Source organism: Hyperolius riggenbachi, chromosome 9, assembly GCF_040937935.1.
Source record: "Hyperolius riggenbachi isolate aHypRig1 chromosome 9, aHypRig1.pri, whole genome shotgun sequence".
Taxonomy (NCBI): domain Eukaryota; kingdom Metazoa; phylum Chordata; class Amphibia; order Anura; family Hyperoliidae; genus Hyperolius; species Hyperolius riggenbachi.
In genome coordinates this window covers 70,591,734-70,615,872 of record NC_090654.1, presented here as the reverse complement: position 1 = coordinate 70,615,872, position 24,139 = coordinate 70,591,734, and the positions used below count along the sequence as shown (strand labels likewise).

The 24,139-nt window shown below is 46.3% G+C and overlaps 1 protein-coding gene across 4 annotated transcripts in view; it reads right to left on the bottom strand.

The window, feature by feature from the left end:
* CACNA2D2 (calcium voltage-gated channel auxiliary subunit alpha2delta 2) overlaps window positions 1-24,139 on the bottom strand; it is a 452,238-nt gene that overhangs the window by 233,349 nt on the left and 194,750 nt on the right. For all 4 annotated transcript variants that reach the window (XM_068253000.1, XM_068253002.1, XM_068253001.1 and 1 more), the window contains exon 3: window positions 8,888-9,004. In XM_068253000.1, the coding sequence (XP_068109101.1) occupies window positions 8,888-9,004 (117 nt within the window). The remainder of the gene's footprint in view (window positions 1-8,887; window positions 9,005-24,139) is intronic.

Below are 24,139 nucleotides of genomic sequence, written 5' to 3'. Positions count from 1 at the left end.
GAACCAGAGATGAACGTTTCACACAAAATAAACATATCAGTTGATAGCTTGTAAAGAATAAATGCTCTACCTGATAATTTTGCCGCTCTGGTGTGCCTTTTTTTGTGTTTTTTATCCATTATTGCTCCAGGAAAAATCAAATATGGCCGCCGGCTCATATCCCTTCTCCTTCCGGGTTATACGAGTTGTTCTGGATGTGCTGTCTAGGCTGTATGAGACTATGCTGCTATCTAGGCTAAATGCAGCCTTTCATCTATGTGCTTTCATTTTGGTATGATCTGCCTGTAGGAAGTGTCACTGATAATAACTGCAGTTTCATTCCTATGAGAATCTAGTGCACACAGAACACACATGGATCATATTACAGCCACAGAGCTTCTCGCTCAGGAGCAGCAGCCCCTCCCAGTCATAACAGCTCTCAGTATGCAAAGCAGAAGATCTAAGCCAGGAGGGGGAAGGCTTGGGCTTGAAAGGACTCCACAGAAGAGTGACTCAGCTATAATGATTCCAGGTCAAACCTCGACTGAATAGTCGGTGGATTCTTATCACAGTTGCTAATAGACTAATTAAGCAGATAACAATGAAACTAAAAGCAGAGTAGGTGTTTACTGTCATGTTCCCACTGATAAATGTAATAAAATACATGAGGGTGCTTCATCTCTGGTTCTCTTTAAGTCAACCAAAAAAAATGAGTTTTACTCACCTAGGGCTTCCAATAGCCCCCTGCAGCTGTCCAGTGCCCTCGCCGTCTCCCTCCGATCCTCCTGGCCCCGCCGACAGCCACTTCCTGTTTCGGTGACAGGAGCTGACAGGCTGGGGACGCGAGTGATTCTTCGCGTTCCCAGACACATTAGCACCCTCTATGCTGCTATATGGTATATGATATATGCTATAGCAGCATAGATGGCGCTATTGTGGCCAGGAACGCGAAGAATCACTCGCGTCCCCAGCCTGTCAGCTCCTGTCACCGAAACAGGAAGTGGCTGCCGGCGGGGCCAGGAGGATCGGAGGGAGACGGCGAGGGCACCGGACAGCTGCAGGGGGCTATTGGAAGCCCCAGGTGAGTAAAACTCATTTTTTTTTTGTTTGACTTAAGTGTCCCTTTAAGTGCTCTTTAACTAACTTTTTAAAAAAAGTTGCAAAAAACCATGAGCGAAGTACACAACGATGCTGCTGTGCCTGTGCCAGCTCTTGGGTGGCCAATATCCCTGCCGGAGGGCACCGAGCTGATTAATTCCCCTTTAAGTGGTTGTCGGATTTAATAAACAATGCTCAAGAGTGGCAGCAGACTTTTCTTCCCATTGCAGAGCGGAGATAGAGAGGGGAGATAGTTCCTTCTCAGCGCAGCTTATCTTTCCTTATTATTACCTCCGTCTCAATAACTTTCATAATTGAATCTGCTTCTAAATGTCCCAGATCAGCCGACAGCTGATTCACACAACAACAAACAACGCGGCAACATGTTCTTATCAATGCCTTCCCCTGTGCACTTCCTGGCTGAGCGATCGCGGCTCTCGCTGGACCGCCGCCATCCTGTCTACAATTAAAGGACCCGAAACCCAACGCAGACGTTACCTTCATGTAGCAAAGCGCTCCAAATCCCTTTACGGAGCGTGGAGAAATTCCTCCAGCTAGCCACGGGCTTCGTGACCATCAGAGGATGATCAGAACGCCAGATATCTGCACAGCGAAGTCTGACACACTGCTGAGTCCCGGCTCCGTAATCTCATAACAGAGAACTGATAAACAGGGCTGCGCTTATTCTATTTACCTCCCTAGGCCAAAACATGCTCCCCTCCCCCAATCCATGTGCAGTCTGCTCTTCTCAAGCCTATAAACGCTTCTCTTCCAAGGGCATCCCTCCCCTCTTCTATATACAGCATGGTTGTCAAACTCATACACAAAGTGGGCTGAAATTGAACAGTGGGACCAAGTCACAGGCTAACCTCAAGGTCTAGTGGCCATCTCCCTCCATTATAAAGTTCCCTTGTGTCTAATATCCCCTCCTCCCGCTCCTATACAATTTACTGGTGTCTAATGCCTTCTCCCTCCACTATACAGTTCCTGGGTGCCTAGTGGTCCTTCTTACCTCCCTTATGTAGTTCCCTGGTGTCTAATGGCCCCCTTCCCTCCCCTGTACAGTTCCCTGGTGTCTAGTGTCCCACTCCTTCCCCATACAGTTCCATGGTGTCTAGTGCCCCACCCCATACAGATCCATGGTATCTAATGGCCCCACCTCTCCCCTATATAGTTCCCTGATGTCTAGTGGTCCCCCTTCCACCCCCAAACTGTTCCCTGGTGTCTAGTGACCTCTCTCCTTCTCCTATACAGTTCCTTAATGACTAGTGTTTTCCCCCTCCTTCTCCCATACAGCTTCACTGGTGATCTAGAGCTTCACCTCCAATATACAGTAGCTCCCCTGCTGGTGTAGGGTGGACCAGACATAATGGCTAGAGTTTGACACCTGTCTCATGTACAGGTACATTGGTTTTCTTGAACCCTCACACTTACATTGGCCGCCTTATCCATGTTCATCAGTCCCCTCCTCCATGTACTGCAATATCTCTCTTCCCAAAGTAGTCCCCTATTTACCGGCTTATTGTGTTTAGGAACTTCCATCTTCCAAATGTAGCTTTCCATCTCTTCTATGTGCATCAGTCCCCATGTACATGACTGCCAGTATAACTACATTGGAAGCAGCTCCCCCTATACACCACAATCCCTCCTCCATGTGCAACAGCCCAACTCATCAATATATAGCAGTACCCCCATTCTGTATGCAGCCCTTTATTCCATGTGCAGCAGTGCACCTCTTCCACGTACAGCAACTCAACTTCCTTCCATGTGCAGCCGTCCAAACCTTCCATGTACAGAAACTTACGGTAACCCCTGCCCCCTTCCTTCCATGTGCAGCAGTCCACCTCTTCCCCACACAGCAACACAACCCCCGCCCCCATCCTTCCATTTATAGTCCACCATCCCTGCCTCTTACTTTCCATGTGTGGTCTACCATCCCCTTTCCTTCTATTTGCGGTCCACCTAACACGCCCCTTTCCTTCCATGTGCAGTCCACCATCCCTGCCTCTTTCCTTCCATGTGCGGTCTACATCCCCTTTCTTCTGTGTGCGGTCAACCATCCCCGCCTCTTCCTTCCATGTCCGGTCCACCATCCCCGCCCCTTCCTTCCGTGTGTGGTCCACTGTCCCCGCCCCCCCTCCTTCCATGTGCAGTCCACCATCCCTGCATCTTACCTTCCATGTGTGGTCTACCATCCCCTTCCTTCTGTGTGCAGTTCATCGTCCCCGCCCCCTTCCTTCTATTTGCGGTCCACCTTCCACGTCCCTTTCCTTCCATGTGTGGTCCACCGTCCCTGCCTTTTTCCTTATCTATGCGGTCTACCATCCCCTTTCTTCTGTGTGCGGTCCACCATCCCCGCCCCTTCCTTCCGTGTGTGGTCCACTGTCCCCGCCCCCCTTCCTTCCATGTGCAGTCCACCATCCCTGCCTCTTACCTTCCATGTGTGGCCTACCATCCCCTTCCTTCTGTGTGCGGTTCATTGTCCCCGACCCCTTCATTCTATTTGTGGTCTACCTTCCACGTCCCTTTCCTTCCATGTGCAGTCCACCATCCCTGCTTCTTACCTTCCATGTGTGGTCTACCATCCCCTTCTTTCTGTGTGTGGTCCACCGTCCCCGCTCCTTTCCTTCTATTTGCGGTCCACCTTCCACGTCCCTTTCCTTCCATGTGTGGTCCACCATCCCTGCCTCTTTCCTTCCATATGTGGTCTACCATCCCCTTTTTTCTGTGTGCGGTCCACCATCCCTGCCTTTTCTTTACATGTCCGGTCCACCATCTCTGCCCACTTCCTTCCATGTGTTGTCCACTGTCCCACCACCTTCCTTCCATGTGCGGTCCACTGTGAGCAGCATGTCTCCTTGTGACCCAGACTAAAGCCTATGTACAGACGTTACAATCTTATGGTTCTGTTCAGAATCTACATTTGTGTCCCTTCAAATGATTATTCATAGTTAACCCATTGTGTAGCGATACGCCATTCCAGATAAAACAATCACAGATACAAAACGGCCTCATCATACCACCACTCTCCCCATCCAATGGAACGGCTGCTCAGCTGAAGCCATTCCTTTGAGTGACAGTTACTCAGCGTCTGCCCAGGCCTTCCCACAAGTGTGACACGTACCAGCTGCTATGTCACCCCATGCAAATCATTATGGGCTGCGTGATAGAAAGGCCCTTTAAGAGTTGTCTTCTTTACAATTTGCTGGCGTTTAAGAACCATTAACATGCGGCACTCGCTGGAGAAAGGTCACTTGCTCTCGCTTCTTGTGTACGTGGGAGGATTTTACATATGAAAATGGCAGTTTGTGGGGAGACGCTAATGTCTCTATCTTCAGACAGAGCAAGTGTGGCGGAGAGCGGCGTTTACTGCTAAACACACTCTCACATGAAGCTGCATTTATTGGCTGGATGCCCGGCAGCGGCGAAACACTCAGATATACATTATGCTACTTGGTAATGTCTGTCCAGTGTACATATACCTGAGCTGGCATACAGTATGTCCATTCTACGTCTTTCCAAGAACTACAAGTCTCAGCCACCTACCTCTCTGACAGGTAAGACATTTTCAGGAAGTGCAATGGTGAAACACAACCAGGTTCACCACCTTACAGGGAACCTTAAAGGAGAAATGTAGTGAGAAGAAAGTGAAGGCTGCCATATTTATTTCCTTTTAAATAATACTAGTTGCCTGGCATCCTGCTGATCCTCTCCTTCTAATGCTAGGTAGACACCATTCAATTTTCTGGCAGATTTCCCTGCCGGATTGATTATTTCCAACATGTCCGATCTGAATTTCGATTGATTTTCCGGTCGTTTTTAAAATCTTTTTTTTTTCAATCTTTTTTTTAAATCGCTTTTCATGGAAGTGAACAAGAATCAATCGAAAATACGATTGAAGAAAAAAAAAACAATAAAAAAAAAAACATTGAAAACTCAATTGAAATTCTGATCAGGCAAGTTGGAAATAATAGATAATAGGCAGGTAAGGCCTCTTTTCCACGAACTGTTGAGCTGTGTGCTCAGCAAGCAGTTGCCAGGCAGCAGTGAGCAGTTACCAGGCAGCGACAAGCAGTTACCAGGCAGCAGTGAGCAGTTGTGAGAGTTTGAGAGGCATTTCACTGCCTAGAAACAGTTCGTGGAAAAGAGGCCTAAATCTGTCAGAAGATTGTATGGCATGTACTTAGCATTATAATTTTAGCTATAGGCCCTGAACAAGCATGCAGCAGATCAGGTGTTTCTGACATTGTCAGATCTGACAAGATTAGCTGCATGCTTGTTTCTAGTGTGATTCAGAAACTGCTAGAACCAAATAGATCCGCAGGGCTGCCAGGCAACTGGTATTGTTTTAAAAGGAAATAAGTATGACAGCCCCCATATCCATCCCATTTCAGTTCTCCTCAAAGCCTGGAACCCACTGAAATCAGCAAACGCGAAACGCAACCGCTAGCGTTTTGTCTGAGCGGTTTGCAAGCAGATTCATGTGCGTTTTCAGTCGCGCTTTGCAACATTGTATTTTTTTGCTCAGCGGTTGCGTAGCGTTTTGATCCTGATTGGTCCTATGAATTATTTTTCATTTTGTTACAATGTGCTGAACCGCAAAACCGCTCAGTTTAGGTTTTGCTGAGCGTTTCCGCTAGCGTTTCAATATTTTACATTAAAGCGCTAACGCTCCCAAAATGCTGCACGTCCTGCGTTTGCGTTTCTGGGAAACGCAAACGCTGCTGTGGAAGTTGCCCCATCCATTAACATTAGCCCAGCGTTTTGGCAAAGTGCTAGCATATCGCAGCGCTGCCAAAAGCGCTGATGTGGGTTCCAGCCCTTAAACTTTGCATCATATCCTACATATAAACAATGTAGATGTAATAATGTTGGGATACCGTATGTGCGTGTAGTCAGGGTTGACAATTCATCCCTTAAAATAATGACACATCTAAATTATGCAGGTTCTGAGGCAACTTAAACATAGTAATCAGTACCTAAATGGCATCGCCTTAGGGTACGTACAGACATACGATAACGATCGTTCGTTCTGAACGACGAACGATGTTAAAGGAAGTATCGGCTGATGATCGTTTGAAGAAAGGCTACTTTGAACATCGTTCGTGTATGAACGATCTTGGAATGAGCGTTGCGTGCGCAACATGATGTATAAACTGATTTCAAACACAAGTGTCAAAAAGAACTGTTTGAGCATGTGCAAAGCTTTGAGAACGAACGATCAACGACCAATCGTTGTACAGACATTACTTTTTGAACGATGGTCGTTGGAAAAGATCTGGCAGAATGGATCGTTCTTTACCAACGACATATCTCGTTAGTCGGTCGTTTTAATGATCGTTCGTGCACTTTTTACGAACGATCGTCGGGCAATGCCGTCGGTAACGATCATTTTAAACGACTATAGTCGCATGTCTGTACGCACCCTTAGCCACAAGTCCTGTATAATTCATATGTCAGTAACTAAAAGGACATATTTGGCTACACTGCCTGTTGTGAAGGCAGACCTGTTAAAATAGGGCCCATTTCCGTATGTGCAAATTCACATTGTGAAAAAATCGCATTAGTACTGAAAGCAATGCAATTTCAAATGAATAGTTTACACTGAATGCGTTTTTTGTCGTCCGTTCTGATCCACCCAAAAATTTAGGCAGCTTGCTGCAGATTTTCGCACTGCGCCTTCATTTCCCACGTAATGATTGTCAATTACGCTAAACGCAATGCGATAATTTGCATACAATAATTCAAACATTTGCATATGGAAAAACCATGTGAAATGTAATATCCTTGTGTAAGGCCTCTTTTCCACAAACTGTTTACAGGCAGTGAAATGCCTCTCAAACTCTCACAACTACTCACTGCTGCCTGGTAACTGCTTGTTGCTGCATGATAACTGCTTACTGCTGCCTGGTAACTGCTCACTGCTGCCTGGTAACTGCTCACTGCTGCCTGGTAACTGCTTACTTCTGCCTGGTAACTGCTGGCTGAGCACACAGCTCAACAGTTCGTGGAAAAGAGGCCTAAATGGGGCCTTAGAACTGACAAATATATAAGCAGGGATTGGACAGTGAGGATTCCATATTGACCACAATTAATGGCATCAATTCTGGTAGGGTTATCAAATAAATTACCGGTACTTATCCGTAAGCCGGGTGCATCCGGCAGGTGGCGCTAATTACTATTCCCCCCTCCAGGCCGACATGGATAGTAGGGAAAGATGTAACTCTGGTGGAGTTTTGACGCCACCTGCCGGATGCGCCCGGCTAACGGATAAGTACCAAATTACCTTATGTGAGACATTTAGCAAATCTGGCCTCTTTTCTACGGACTGTTGAGCTGTGTACTCAGCAAGCAGTTACCAGGCAGCAATGAGCAGTTAGCAGGCAGTAGTGAGCAGTTGTGAGCGTTTGAGAGGCATTTCACTGCCTACCAACAGTCAGTGTAAAAGAAGCCTAAGGCCTCTTTTTCACGAACTGCTGATAAGCGTTGAAATGCCTCTCAAACTCTTACAACTGCTTGCTGCTGCCTGGTAACTGCTCACTGCAGTCTGGTAACTGCTTGCTGAGCACACAGCTCAGTAGTCTGTGGAAAGGAGGCCTAAGACCTGCCTGTACCTGCAGGTAAAGTCAATTTGTATGCATTTTGCAGTTTTTAGTGGAGTTCCTATTGCGGTTTCAGGGCTGGAACCCACAGGAGCGCTTTTGGCAGCGTTTTGTCAGCACTGCGATGCGCTAGCAGTTTGCCAAAACGCTGGGCTAATGTTAATGGATGGGGCAACTTCCACAGGAGCGTTTGCGTTTCTCAGAAACGCAAACGCAGGACGTGCAGCATTTTGGGAGCGTTAGCGCTTCAATGTAAAGTATTGAACCGCTAGCGGAAACGCTCAGCAAAACCTAAACTGAGCGGTTTTGCTAGCGTTTTGCGGTTCAGCACACTGTAACAAAATGAAAAATAATTCACAGGACCAATCAGGATAAAAACGGAAAACGCAAAACGCTAGGCACCCGCTGGGGAAAGAAATACAATGTTGCAAAACACGACCAAAAACGCGCATGAATCCGCTTGCAAACCGCTCAGACAAAACGCTAGCGGTTGCGTTTGCGGTTTTCAGTGGGTTCCAGGCCTTAGGCCTCTTTTCCACGAACTGTTGAACTGTGTGCTCAGTAAGCAGTTGCCAGGCTGCAGTGAGCAGTTACCAGGCAGCATTCAGCAGTTACCAGGCAGCAGTGAGCAGTTGTGAGCGTTTGAGAGGCATTTCACTGCCTATCAACAGTCCATGGAAAAGAGGCCTTAGTGTCGTTTCACATTCAGGCTGTGTAATAGAGAAAGGAATAGTAGAAATAAAACTCCAAATATTTACTGGATTTTTTTTTTATAAGGGATGCCTATAAATATATTTTACATAGGTTGCTACATAATCAAAGAAACGTTCCCCCATGAAGAAAAAAAAATAAAAACGTCTTCCAAAGACTATCCTAACTTATGGAAGACAATTAAAGATTGCTATTTATTTACAGCATGGTTACCACTGAAATATCTTATGTTTTACTTCACTTTATGCATTTACCTCATGTTTTACCTCGTGTGCAGAAATGGAGAAAAATCTTTTAGAATTGCTAAAAAAAAAAAAAAAAAAAGACGAAAGTACTTTATGAGGTATTTTACCTACAAACATTTTTTTACCTCACATAGCTACCAGAATTGAGGCCAATGTGATGAGAAGAGATGGAGAGGGCTGCCTGTCCTTTCAGCAAAACCTCTCATTCACTTTACAGTGTAAGTTATTGTATACAACAACTGGTGCAGTTACCTTCAGCGCTCGCACTTTCTTGGCTAGAAGTGTTTCGACGTCCCCGGCTACCTTCTCCACTAGTCTGCGGGGGATGTTCTCCTTCACCTCAAACAGGTTTCTCTTCTCCCGATAAAGCTGTTGGTAGAGGATGCACATATTATTAGTCAGTCTTCAGAGTGAGGTAATACCACAACTTGTAGTGCTCCTATAGCCAATATTACACCAATGTACGGAACAGCCTCACATCTTACAGCCTAAACCTAGTCAGGCAGTTCACAGGTCATTATTGAACACTAAGCGTCCCGCGTCGTAGCATACGCCGCATCTTCTATCTATCTAATAGAGTACGTGCCTCAACCTTGAAGCAAGAAGAATAAAGGTGGGTACACACATCAGATAAAAGTCTTTGGAAAAATGAAAGATCACAGACCAATTTTACCCCCTTCCATGTAGTATCAGAGCCACACCTACACAGTCTATTCTATTGAGCTGCACTCCCCATTAGATAGAAATATTTGCAAGATGCTGCACACAAAGTTGCTGTACACATTCAAAAGATCATTATCTGCAAAAGATCCGTTCCTGCAAAAGATCAGTACCTACAAAATACATTCATAGTCTATATTTCCATGCGGATTATTGTGGATATTTTTCCGCATAAGGGCATAAGCATCCGCATACAATGAATTTTGCTGGTCGAAAACACAAATATTTCTGAAGAATTTCGTGAAAATTCGCCCAAAAACGAAAACAGGATTTTCGATGCGAAAATGACTTAGGCGAAAATTCGCAAGCAACACTGCTACATGCTACATTAGCACTATCCAGGAGCGCAACAGGGAGTATTCCCAATGCCCCCTTTTTATACAACCGGAGGGACCGCGGGAACCACAGCGGCACCCCGGAGGGGGAGGCTAGGTGCCGCAGGCGACCCCCCAAGCGTGGCCAGCGCCAGGGAGAGCCGTCTGCACCCACCTCCCAATATTAAAAACAGGCACTTACCTTAACGTCCATTGCGTTCTGCTACATGCGCATTAATTTTCTCATGGAAAGCATTTTTTGCAGTTTGTATCCTTTGGAGGCAGGTGGTGGATGGCTTGCTCCGGTGGTGTGAGCCCTGGAGTGAGTTGTCTGCACCTGTCCTCCCCCCCCCCCCCCCTCTGGAGTGCTGTATGTGAGCCAGCCCTGAGCTCTAAAGCTCGGGGTGACCCATGCTTCACTCCTTTCTCATGTGGTGCCCCCAAGTTAATGCGCATGTAGCAGAACGCAATGGACGTTAAGGTAGGTGCCTGTTTTTAATATCGGGAGGTGGGTGTGGACGGCTCTCCCCGACGCTGGCCACGCTTGGGGGGGGGGGGGGGTCGCCTGCGCCTCCTCCCCCGCCGGGGTGTCGCTGTGGTTCCCAGGCAGTGAGAGAGCCTGGGACCCTGTGGTCCCCCCGGTTGTATAAAAGGGGGGCATTGGGAATCCTCCCCGTGGCGCTCCTGGATAGTGCTAATGTAGCATGTAGCAGTGTTGCTTGCGAATTTTCGCCTCGAAAATCCCGTTTTCGTTTTTTGGCGAATTTTCACGAAAATCTTCAGAAATATTTGCGTTTTCGACCAGCATCGAAAATTCATTGTATGCGGATGCTTATGCCCTTATGCGGAAAAATGTCCACAATAATCCACATGGAAATTCAATCTATGCGGACGTTTATACGGAAAAATGCCCGCAATAATGCGCAAGAAACTTCTCTGAATGCGGGCGCTAATGCCCTTATGTGGAAAATGTCCGCAATCATACGCAAGTAATGCGAAAATGACTGGCCTTAGGCGAAAATTAACGTGAAAAAATTAGATGGAAAATTTGCCTGTCAAAACGAAATTAGGCGAAAATTCGGTAAAAATTTATCGAAACAAATTTTTGCATTTTCGCTCATCACTGGCATGTAGCAGGGCGACCGCTTTGCAGTATTGGTTTTTTGACCCTGCATAGTTTGGCATGCAAAAGCAAATGCATATTTGCATGAGCATTGCCTCATGAATAGCCAATTAGGTCAGATTTGCAAAGCCAGACTTGCTAGGGTAGGCCTCTTTTCCACGGACAGTTGATAGGCAGTAACATGCCTCTCAAACTCTTACAACTGCTCACTACTGCCTGGTAACAGCATGCTGCTGCCTGGAAACTGCTTGTTGCTGCCTGGTATCTGCTCACTGCTGCCTGGTAACTGCTTGCTGCTGCCTGGTAACTGCTTGCTGCTGCCTGGTAACTGCTTGCTGCTGCCTGGTAACTGCTTACTGCTGCCTGGTAACTGCTTGCTGAGCACACAGCTCAACAGTCCGTGGAAAAGAAGCCTAAAACTTGGTGATTGAGCACGCATACAATTTCTCATGCAAAGTACTTCTTCTTCTTGCTCGAAGGTTGAGGCACTTACTCTATTATATATATATAGATGTCCCAACAGAATCAGGATGATGTCATTTACTGGCTAACTTTATGTCAAAGAATAAACCTTCAACCCAATAAATGTTTTTCAAACTCCACTTCATGTTGACATGGTATAATACTTAAAGGATACCTCAGGGCTAAAAATATGGCAAAAATGATGCCTACTGTGTGTGTGTGTGTGTGAAGTAGTGCAGAGGCTTACCACACCTCCCTTGCCCAGGCGCCAGCCTCTGTTACCCTTAAAAACGGCTGCTCCAAAGTCCTAATCGGCGGGGTTGGCGCATGTGCAGTATGTCTACAGGAGTACATGCGCACTCCCGTGGGAAGCCCGTGTCCTCTGACCAGGACATACTACGCTGCACACGCGCAGAATGTCTGTTTGGGCACCTCGTGACCGTGCTCCCTGCCGACCTCAAGCCCAGTGCGCAGTGTATGTCTTCCTGTTCTTTGACATTTCAGTGGAGACGGCAGGTCATTGCAGATGTATGCACGTGTGCACTCCCGCGAACACACTGTGCATGCGCCGACCAGGACTTCGGAATGGTCCGCTTTGCAGGGAAATGGAGGCTGACGCCGGGGCAAGGGAGGTACGGTAAGCCTCTGCACTACTCCCCACACACAGGACATAATTTTTAGCACGAAGGTATCCTGCTACCAGAAGAATAGTAATTCTGCCCATACAGTTGTCTGTAACAGATGCCCCCAGAGAGGGTTCATGGCACTTTGGCTATCGGATGTTGTTTTTAGCTCTGCTTTCATTGTTTCTCACCCATCATTCAGGACCCTTTTCCACTAGCAATCGCTAGCGCTTTTTTTACTTCTTCTTTGTTAGATGTCCTAGCTTCTAATTAGTACTGCTGTAATGTGTATTTATGGCCACTTGTCACCAGGGGGCAGTGTGAGACAATAAAAGAGGACTTGTGCTTTCAGTTTCTATGTTTTCTGCTGGGAGACAGAGATCAAAGCAAGCCAAGAATTTACAGTACAACAGTTCTGAAGACAAAAGCAATAACTCATTTGTGGCTGTTAACAGGCTAAACTGCTGCACCTATCTACATTTATGGCAATTCAATATTACAAGTGCATTATTAGAGACATTGAAACATACTTTTCATTGACTGTAGGCAACACAATGCATGGCTAATGTGCAGCACAGCTTTCCCGTTCTGTTGCATTTACTGCTTTTACAGGGAACACAACACAACACCCACTGCGAATCTAGCCTTAACTGCATTGTCTAAAGCATCCCTGCTAAGAGTTTACAGCAGGCCCTGTGGGCAGGGCTACTGCTATTTGGCTCAGGGTCATAGCGGGGACATCTGGCTGGAGAAGAGGCTCCTGATAATTGTTATTGCGCATTATTTGCCATAAGGTAATTGAATAGAAAGGTGCTTTCACATGGATAAACATAACCTCTGCCATTTAAGCCCCATCTATACGATACAAATTTTGTGCGATTCGATTCATCGATTCGATTCAATCCGACATGTCCGATCGGGATTCGATTCAATTTGCCATTGCAAAATAATGGCAAATTGAATGGAATCGAATTCCGATCGGACATGTCAGATTGAATCGAATCGATGAATCGAATCGCACATAAAATTGTGTGTAGATGGGGCTTAAGAGCCCACACAGAACTAGGAAACATTGACACCTGGGGTTCAGCTTCCATGTATTCTTCTAGTAGTGAAAGGAGGTCAGCTCCCCTCATGTGTCACTCTTCCCCTTCCCCCTTTTGCTTTCTCTCAGTCTGGCTTTGCTGTTCTCAGCTATTTGGCTCATCTCTCACTCCGAAGGCCCAGCGGCTGTGTACAGCTCGGTCTGCCGCGATCACTCTCAATCCTGCTGCGACACAGAAGAGACGCTACCCAGTGCTGAGTTTGCAGCTCCAGGCCGCTCCACACACAGGCAATACAATTCCAAATGCTGAGTGTGTGCGATTCCCCTAGTCATAACACTGGTAAAGGCACCACAACACCAGTGCTGCAAGTGACTCTAATTTCCACAAACACTCAGGGCTCGTTTCCACTATCGCGAATCTGCATGCGTCCAACGCATGCAGATCCGCACATGTAATACAAGTGGATGGGCCTGTTTCCACTGTAGCGTTGTTGAGGTGCGTTTTTTTCAGCGTGAAAAAAACGCACAAAAGAGCCAACGATTTCGCCTGCGTCGGGAATCCGTGCGAATCGCCGCTAATGTATTTAATAGTAAAAACGCATGCGTTTGTTACATGCGTTTTTACCCGCGATTTCGCGTGCGATTTCGCACCTTTTTCAATTTTATTTAGCCCTGGCAGTGTCATGGTTAATTTCGCATGGCACCCTGCCATGCGAAATCGCAGGCGAAATCGCGGGTAAAAACGCATGTGGAAACGCATCCGCATGCGTTTTTACAAGCGTCGGAATGCGGCCGAAATCGCGTCGCAACAGTGGAAACAAGCCCTAAGGCCTCTTGCACACTGCACGCGATTCAGATTCCACTTTTTAATCAGTTTTTACATCCGATTCAGATTCCGATTTGCAGTGTGCAGGGAGCAAACTGCAAATCAGAATCTGAATCGGATGTAAAAACTGATTAAAAAGCGGAATCTGAATCTGAATTGCTTGCAGTGTGCAAGAGGCCTTAGGCCTCAATTCTGGTAGGGTTATCAAACAAATTACCTCATGTGAGGTAATTTACCTCATGAGGTAATGACATTTAGCAATGATGATAGGTTTTAGTCATGTTTTAGCTCATGAGGTAAATTATGAGGTAATCTGTGAGGTAATTTACCGAAAATAACTATTTTCATGGAAATTAGGGGGCATGTTAGCACATAATTTACCGATCAGTTTAAAACCTGCCTGTACCTGGAGGTAAAGTCAATTTTTATGCCTTTTGCAGTTTTTAGTGGAGTTCCTATTGCTGTTTTAGTGTCGTTCCTATTCAGGCTGTGTAATAGAAAAGAATAGTAGAGATAAAACTCCAAATATTTACTGTATTTTTTTTTTATAAGGGATGCCTATAAATATACTTTTCATAGGTTGCTACATAATCAAATACACCTTCCCCCCTCAAAGAAAAAAACATCTTCCAAAGACTATTCTAACTTATGGAAGACAATTAAAGAGACACTGAAGCGAAAAAAAATATATGATATAATGAATTGGTTGTGTACTATGAATAATTACTAGATGATTAGCAGCAAAGAAAATATTCTCATATTTTGGTTTTCAGGTATATAGTGTTTTTTCTAACATTGCATCATTCTCTAATATGTGCAGATTACACAACACTCAGCATTCAAAATGATTCTTTCAGAGCAGTCTGTGAACTAATAGACCTCTCCTCTGGCAGAGAAAAAGTAAATAGTTAAGAAACAGTTTAGATAATAAAAGTCAGAAAACAGCCCTCTCCACGACTTTGAAAGTCGTAAAGATTAATGGCTTTTTTGTATAGAGATAACAACTGGAGTTTCTTAACTCTTCCTGTACTGGAAACAATTAGACTGATGTATCTGATCTTAATGATTTATTTCTTAGCTGTACTACACATACAAATTATAATATCATAATTTTTTTTTCGCTCCAGTGTCTCTTTAAAGACTACTATTATTTATTTACTGCATGCTTACCGCTGAAATACCTCATGTTTTACCTCACTTTATGCATTTACCTCATGTTTTACCTCATGTTTGGAAATGGAGAAAAATCTTTCAGAATTGCTGTATTTTCCTCTTTTTTTAGCATGAGCTATTTTACCTACAAGAAATATGTACCTCACATAGCTACCAGAATTGAGTTCTTGGTCTCTGAAAATGTCTATTGGATACTCAGCCATTCACATCATGAGAGGTTATAATCTAATGTCCCCACCACAGTCATACACTTGGATTAACAAAGGATTGGATTATCAATACATTCAACTACTCAACTCCTCATGACAGGGGTATCAAACCCGATCACATAAGGGGCCAAAATTTTAAACACGGTCTTAGTTGAGGGCCGCATTGCTTATTAAAATGTAACGGGGAAGGGGGGCAGACGTGTGGTGGTCTCTGGTGAGCACCCTGAACCATCAGCTGTAAGGTGGCCACTGCACTGGTGTGCTCCTGTGGATGGGAAGGTAGCATGCTGTCATCTGCAGTCAAAGAAAGATGGCAATGGTGGAGAGCACCAATCCGTGCTGTAAACTGTATTCCACATATCTACTTACAGCAAACCACAAGTTCCATGTTTATTGAGAGATACCTAGGCCGGTGGGTGGGGCTGAAGTGGAGGGGCAGTACATACATCTGAAATTGCCTGCCACCTCCATGGAAATGTCAAGCTGTTGACCACAAAACATGGTGTGGGGGACCAGATTCTGGCCATGGGCCTTGTGTTTGACACCTGTGCCTAGGGTGTATTCACTAAAGGTTGCTAAAGCAAACCTGAAGTGAGGAAACTCACTTCAGGTGAGATACTTACCTATAGAGAGGAAAGGTTCTCTATCCCAAAGGGCGTTCCTAGTCCTCTCTGCGTCTCCTCATTCCCCAACTGTCCCCGTTCAAATGTCCCACCTCAAATCTCCTCCAGCAGCTACATACTGCCCATGCATGAGCACACACTAGCGCGTGCGCAGTACAGACGCTTTGTGAAGGCATTTTTGAAGCCTTCACGAAGAGTCCCCTAGAGTATTCGACCTGAAGGTTGAATAGTTTCAATGGGGGACAGTGGTGGAACGAGAACATGAAGAAAGGACCACTAAGGCGTCATGGGATATAGAGCCTTCCTTCTTCTAAGTTGAGTATCTAATTTTTTTTTTATATTTCACTTCAAGGTCACTTTAAAAATGCCATGTGCAGGAAGCACAAGGTCATTTTACCAGTAGTAGGTAGTGTGCTTCACGCTATTAGTGGGGCACACGTTACCTAGGTAACGCACGCGTTGCCAGGGTGCCGTGCGCTACTTGCACAGCATGCAGTACCCTGGCAAAATGAGCGTTATCTAGGTAATGTAGGTCACACTATGTTCATTACAAATGTTATATAACTGTAGGGAGTGCCTGTAATGTTTTGAAGACATTTAGTGAATACACCTCTATATTCCACAGTTCTGTTTATTATTGGGTAGGACCCTATACGCTGCCAAAACAACTCTGACTTATCAGGGATTCTGACATCCCAAGACCACTGTTGGAGTCCTGTGGTACGTAACAGTGCAAAACAGCGCTGGAAATGTGTGCGCTGCCATAGGCCGTAATGTGAATTACAGGTATAGCGGGCGCTCCGACAGTACCGTAATTTGGCTGCCACCAAAAGACGGAGCCCTAAATACTTTCATAACAGCGTAATTCGTCCGCAAGCAGCAGCAGCTGGCAGCCGAATTAAGACTGTCCCCTAAGTCCATGGCGACCTGGAGGGGGAATAGAAATTAAAGCCGCCGGGACTTTTGCAGCAGCAGGGTGAGCAGTTTCTCGGCTTCACTCGGCTCCCAAATTTCCTGTCGCTATTTTTGTATGTACGTGAAGAACTTCACATTATACAAAGTATATAGAGCAGGAAATTATTTAAGGATAATGATATGCGTGAGCGACTATTAGGACCTGGTAACTGGCTCTATAAAGGACCACATAATAAACATATAAGCCTACTTTACATTTCAGCACATAAAGTAGCATAACGTACAACCTAATTGCAGAAAATTAGCTTTGAGTAAGCCGGAGAGAAGTAAAGAATATAATAACAAGTACAAACTCAAGATAAGTAACCGGATGAATGTCTGAAGAATATGTTCAGGAGTATCGCATTCTCCCAGAAACTATGAGTGTATTCCACTTAATGCTAAGACCTTGGAGCGTACAGGAGGAACGCTTGTTAACGCCCACATTACCTCGCAACACAAAGATACATAAGGGAGATTAGCATTTCCCACACTAGTGGTAATGATCATCAGAGCATAAGAAGCCAAAAGATATTAGGGAAGATAGTTGAAAAGAAAGAAAAAGGGAGGGGGTGGGTATTTAACCTCTTGACGACCAGCTAACGCCGATTGGCGTAAACTGGTCGTCTGCGGGTTACCATGGAAACGGCCGCTCGATCGAGCGGCCTTTCCATGTCAGTTCACGGAGGGTGTCTCCGTGAACAGCCGGAGAGCCGCCGATAGCGGCTCGCCGGCAAAATGTAAACAGGCGGGGAAGAAATCCCCGCTGTTTACATGATACAGCGCTGCTGCGCAGCAGCGCCGTAAGTCAGATCGGCGATCCCCGGCCTCTGATTGGCCGGGGATCGCCGGCATATGATAGGCTGAAGCCTATCCCACAATGCGCAGGACGGATATCCGTCCTGCGCAGCCCAGGAAGGGAGAGGGAGGTAAGGGGAGGGAGGGAGCGCACAAAACGCTGCGGAGGGGGGCTTTGAGGAGCCCCTACCGCTACCCACTAATGGCCGGCGGCGATCAGACCCCCCCAGCAGGACATCCCCCTGTCTGATCGCCCTGCTTCACTGCTGATCGGTGCTGCGGGCTGAAGAGCCCACGCAGCACCGATCAGTGAAAATTCCCCTGGTCGGCAAGTGGTTAAGGGGGGGGGGGGGGTAGTATGGTCAGGTGCCGCTATCACAGGAAGGAAGGAACAAAGCCTACAGCAGGGACCCATGATCAACCCAAGCAGGCCTGGATTTACATCACAGGAGCCTATAGGCACAGATGCCTTGGCACCCTAGACTTCGCCCTCCATGAGCCTACATACCCCCTCTGAACCATACCACAAGTGTGCTGGCTGGCCCAGCTGTCACTTCTCCCTTACCCGTCATAGGTAGCTACAGGTGCCCCTTAGTATTAGGTAGCCAGAGGTACCCTCAATATTAAGTTGCATATTAAAGAGAACCCAAGGTGGGTTCTAAGAATCCAATTAGCATACAGAGGCTGGTTCTGCATACAATGACCAACCTCTGTTGCTATACTGTTTCCCCCCAGCCCCCCTCTGCGCTCTGCTGTCCCCCATAAATCAATTGCCGTGCTGGCAACACGCAGTGTGTTGCCAGTCGGCTGCTTACATGTGAAGTGTCAGTCTGCCGCTCCCCCGCCTCCAATCAGCGGGGAGGGAAGGGACGCGGGCGGGGACCGGCGCTATGAAGGAGGCGGGGAAGCGGCAGACTGACACTTCACATGTAAACAGCCGTCGCCAGCAGGGCAATTGATTTATGGGGCATAGCAGAGCGCAGGGGGGAGACTGGGGGAGACGGTATAGCAACAGAGGCTGGGTATTATATGCAGACCCAGCCTCTGTATACTAATTGGATTCTTAGAACCCACCTCGGGCTCTCTTTAAAGGACTTCCGAGGCCAAATTTAGAAAAATAAATAAAAAGTTAGATACCTTCATCAGTTTGGAAGACACAGAGAACGCCGTCCGCGCCCTCCGTGCCGTTCCGCTGGGTCCCCGCCGAACAGCTCCCGACCGCACGGCCCGGGTCGGCTCTCCTGCCTGCACAAAGATCGCCGCCGGAGCTGGCCGCGGCTGCGCAGTCCGCATAGCCGCGAGTGCGGCTGCGCAGCTTTAGGGCCAGCACCCCCCCCCCCCCCAATCCCGATTCACACTACAGGAAACGTAATTATCTCTATTACACAACCAATTCATGATATCATAATTTTTTTTTCGCTTCAGTGTCTCTAAGCGGTGGAGACAAGTCAGTATGGACACTTTGACAGGTCTGCAGCTACACAACCCCATATGCAGCAAGCTGTGATATTCTGTGTGTACTTATTGTTATGGCCATTTTACAGCAGAGATCACCACATTAAAGGAGCACTCCAGCGAAAAAAGAAAGCAGTTAAAATCTGACAGAACCGACAGGTTTTGGACTAGTCCATTTCCTTAAATGGGATTGTCAGGGTTTCTTTGTTTTCAAAAGCACTTTCTGAATGCCAGTTGCTAAGTCTAACTGACATAACAGTGTGCAAGTGAGTATGGAGTCTGGCTGGAATCTTACTATTTTGGCACTTAGACTGCCATCCAGGAAATGCTTTTGAAAACAAAGAAACCCCAGAGAATCCCCCATTAGGAGATAGACTAGTACAAAACCTGTTGGTTCTGTCAGATTGTAACTGCTTACTTTTTTGGCTGGGGTGGTTCTTTAACATAACGCGCTAGAGGAATGTACACTCTGTCATCTCTTAGCTCGCATTCGATCACCTCCACCACAGTTACTGACATGCACACAGATTATGGCTGATTTTTGCTGACATCGGTCTTGCCCTACAGGTATTTGTGACAACCCTGAAAATGTTTTAAGATGTGACAAACTATTGATGGCGCCACAGAGATATGGCATGGTTTGTCTCCTGCTGCAATATGTTGTCGCAGCGAGAAGCACATCAAAAAGCCAGGGGTACGGCCAGATTTAGAACAGGTCTCCCCACCACTCGCCACGTACAGTGCTGATTCCTTTGATGTTCCTGTGAGCCGGTGTGAGACGAAGGTAGGGTCCTCCCTGCCGTGACTCTGCCGCAGGAGCAATAACGCCATTTCCAAATCAAAAGCGCTTCTACCTGCCCCCCTCTGCCAGTAATTAGCCCGAGTCTAAATATCCAGCACCCATGCTGAAGTCTCCCACCGCTTCAGAAGAGAAGCAACCCCGGCCTTCATCTTGCCATATTATAAAACCAGAGCGTCAATGTCTGAGACAGAGACCACACGTCCAGCCTACTCAGTATAATAACATCACAATTACCCCAGGGTGATACGGGGACAGCAGTGATATTTCTGGCTGAACATCCCTCACCTGCTGAGTGCAAAAGTAAATAATGGGTTAACATGCATCCCTTTCCTGACTTGGCTGGAGTCCGACAATTCATTTTGTGCTTATTGCCCCCCGAGCATAATCATTTTTAGGGGCCTATTTGTGGAGCAGCATTAAACATTGAAATCCTTCCGTTTGCATTCTCGATGATAAAAAAAAATAACGCTTTGTAGGTTTGGAAGGGCAGGAACCTCCCCCTAGAGTTTCCTGTTTGAGTATTTGTTCAAATGTACCAGTATTGGTAGTGTCTCAAACTGCACATTAATTGTATTTATACCTTCCAACTTTTTGAGATGAGAAAAAGGGACACTTAAAGTGAACGGGAGAAGAAGCACCCTCAGGTATTTTACCATATATATCACCATATATATCAGTCAGAACATTAGAGAAAACACCTACCCTGCTCTCTGTTTCATCCTTCACTGCTCAGCCTGCTTGTTCCCTGACTGAGCATTCAGTCTGGCTTTGCTCAGGAATCATTATAGCTGAGTCATTATAGCAGAGCCAGAAGGGGGCAGGCTTGGGCTTGAAAAGACATCAGAGAAGACAGACTCAGCTAAAACGAATTCCTGAACAAGTCAGATTAAATGCTCAGATTTTATCAGGGCTGATAACAAGCAGGCTGAGCAGTGAAGGATGAAGCAGAGAGCAGCGTAGGTGTTTTCTCTAATGTTCGCACTGATATATTTGGTCAAATACATGAGGGTGCTTCGTGTCTGGTTCACGTTAAGCCACGCCCCTGCCACACCCCTAATCCCCCGCTGGAAGATGTTGGCATTATACAAAAAATAAAATAATTATTTCACTACAAATTTTAAAGTGGCGTGTACAACCTTTCCGCAAGAATATCTTTGTCACCTTCAAAGTAGTGAATGCTATTCAAGTCTATGCAACTACCAAGGACCTTGTCAAGATGCTAGCCCCGCCCACTAAGAAAATGTGGTCAACCCTGGCTGCCCATTGTACCCAATGCTTTCACGGGGTGGTGGGAAGGGTGTCTTCTTCCACCCTTTTGTTAGTCCGCTGCTTCTTTTGATGATTCCTACATTATTATACCGGTGCCAGCCAATGGCAGCGCAGCAGTCAGCAGGTGATCATTGCTGCACATATTATAAATGCATTGCAATAGAGGGTGAGGTACCGAGCATTTATCATCAGGAGACCCCATACTGGCCATTCTCTGAGCCACAGTCTTAAACCCAAGGCTGTGATCTGCTGAGATAGCAATGTCAGTGCTCCACCCTTGGAGTCTGAACAACTTAAGCATGCTAGACATTCATCCTTAGCACTTACTCAGTAGAACCAATCAGTCACCAGAGGAAAGAACCGAGATTGGTGAACTCTGTCAAAGTAGACTTTTGACAAAGCAAATTTTAAAACAAAACCAGCATCACTTACATTGCGGGTCCCTATGACAAAGACCCAGCAGAAATCGATTGCCTCTGGGCAGTTGTTAAAACCAATAAAAAAAAAAAGAAGAAAGAAATTGTCTAAAGCGCTCACCAGTACGCAAACACAAGCGACGTATAGTTAGAGAAAATGCCCAGTCTACCTACCGGTTTCTGCATTGTGCCAAAGTCAGGGGGTGTAGCGGAGCAACGCAGGTAGAGAAAAGAGACTGGGCACTTTATGTGGAATAAGGACTTTTCATTGTGTGCTGTGCATGAGTTCAGGTTCATTTTAATCTAAACCAAGGGAAGTTAACAGAGAGGTAGTTATCCAGGTCTTAGTGTCAGTCTGCTGGCCTTCTACCAGGGGCGTAGCAATAGGGGGCGCAGAGGTAGCGACTGCATAGGGGCCCTTGGGCCAGAGGGGCCCCGAAGGGCCCTCCCTTAACTACAGTATTAGCTCTCTATTGGTCCTGTGCTCATAATTATCACTTCTATAGATAATTTTAATGGTGGTAATCACTAACAAACTGCTCCCCATCCCCTTCTTGCACCTCTGACACTGTAGTTGCCATTGGCAGGTTTTGGTACGCAGTGGCAATTGTTATGTATAGAGTGCTTGGGGGGCCCCACTGTAAAACTTGCATCAGGGCCCACAGCACCTTAGCTACGCCACTGCCTTCTACATAGATTTGGTTAGACTTTAAGATTGTACAATCAAGTTTATAACGTGCAGGTAGATTAACATTAATACTGAGGCCAGGCAAGCACTGGGGCTGTCCCCGCATCTACATGCTCAGTCATATCTCCAATGTCCCTGTCCAATTAACTATTGCAGAACCAGCAGTGGGCTTTGAGGCCTTGTCCATGCTAATCTACACTGACTGGTGCAGGAGAGCGGAGATGGGTTAATGCACAAATGATCCCATGACTGCAGCTTTAGTCTCCTATGGGCACATCAGGAGGTATTGGGTAGGGGTATGATTATCTGGGTTCATGCTGCTTAACCTTACTGATTTAAAAGCAGGTAGTCTGTGCCCTGTGCCTCTGAGCTGCCATCACTTCCTGGTGAACTGTAATCTGATTATTTAGAAGGCCTCAAAGGAGGTGGCTGTGCTGTAGGCTGGATGGCTAGCTGCCATTAATAGGAACATTATTTGTTTGCATTCATGAGTGGACAGCAGCAGGTGTCCAGGGCTTAAAGTGGGTCCCAAAATGCAGACGCATTACACATTTACAATGGGCCGTCACCTTAAATAGCCACTTCCCCTCTGGCACTGTACAGGCTATTTATACTGCGCACCAGGCCTGTCTGTAATCCTTATTTCCACCGCCGTTTTGCTGTGATTTTCCCGCTGCTGACAGCAAACTCAGCAGCCCTGCTAAACATCCCTACAGACAGGGAATGAATAACTGTTCCCCACAAACCAATCGCTGACTCAGCAAATTGGTATTCCAACCAAGGCGCTGTGACTGCATTGGCTTGTGTCCGCTGGTAAAAGGGAACACGTCAGGACGCTGGTACCCGATGGTGCTTATCAGGATAAAAGCCGCTGGACAGTTCCCTGTAAAGAGTACCTGTCACTAGCCAGGACATATAAGGTGGTATTCAACAACTTACGCTAAATTTTACCAGAAAGCCTGACAGTAAAGTAGAGCATGTTGCGCAATTAGCGTACCCGCGTTGCCTAGGTAATTCATCTGTTACCAGGTTACAGCGCGCTACATTACTGTCACTGCTTACATGCACTGCTCTACTGTGGGTCAAGGAAATAGACTCCCTTATCTGCCTTAAAGGACAACTGAAGAGAGACAAATATTGAGGCTGACATTTTGGTTTCCTTTTAAACAATACCAGTTGCCTGGCAGCCCTGCTGATCCATTTGGCTGCAGTAGTGTCTGAATAACACTAGAAACAAGCATGCAGCTAATCTTGTCAGATCTGACAACGATGTCAAAAACACCTGATCTGCTGCATGCTTGTTCAGGGTCTATGGCTAAATGTATTAGAGGCAGAGCATCAGCAGAATACCCAGGTAACTGGTATTGCTTAAACGGAAATAAATATGGCAGCCTCCATATCCCTCTCACTTCAGTTGTCCTTTAAAGCGGGATTGTCACCATAAAAATCAAATTTCAACAGCAATTGGTCTGAGTGTATTAAGTGATAAAGATAGATGCTAATCCAGTATTCAAAACTTTCAAAACATTTTCTGCTGTTATGGTTTGGAGTGCCAAACAGTTGCATGCTGGGGGTTCTTCTTATCTATAATATGTTCGGGGTTCTTTTTATCTATATATATAAAATCGGATGTATGTGTGTGTGTGTGTGTGTGTGTGTGTATGTGTGTGTGTGTGTGTGTATGTGCCGCGATCACGCGAAAACCGCTTGACCGATTTGAACGAAACTTGGTACACAGATCCCTTACTACCTGGGATGATAGGTTCTGGGGGTCTCGCGGCCCCCCTGCACATGTGGGCGGAGCTACAAACAGCCAATCAGATTCCACCCATTCAAGTCAATGGAAAAAATGTAAAAGGCTGCCATTCTCACAGTAATCAAGCCAAAGTCCCCACACTTGGCACAGTTGGTCACTTGGTGACCGAGGTTACAAATCCAGGAAAAGTGGGCGGAGCATAAAACAGCCAATCAAATTTCAGCCGTTCATTTTAAATGGGAAAATGT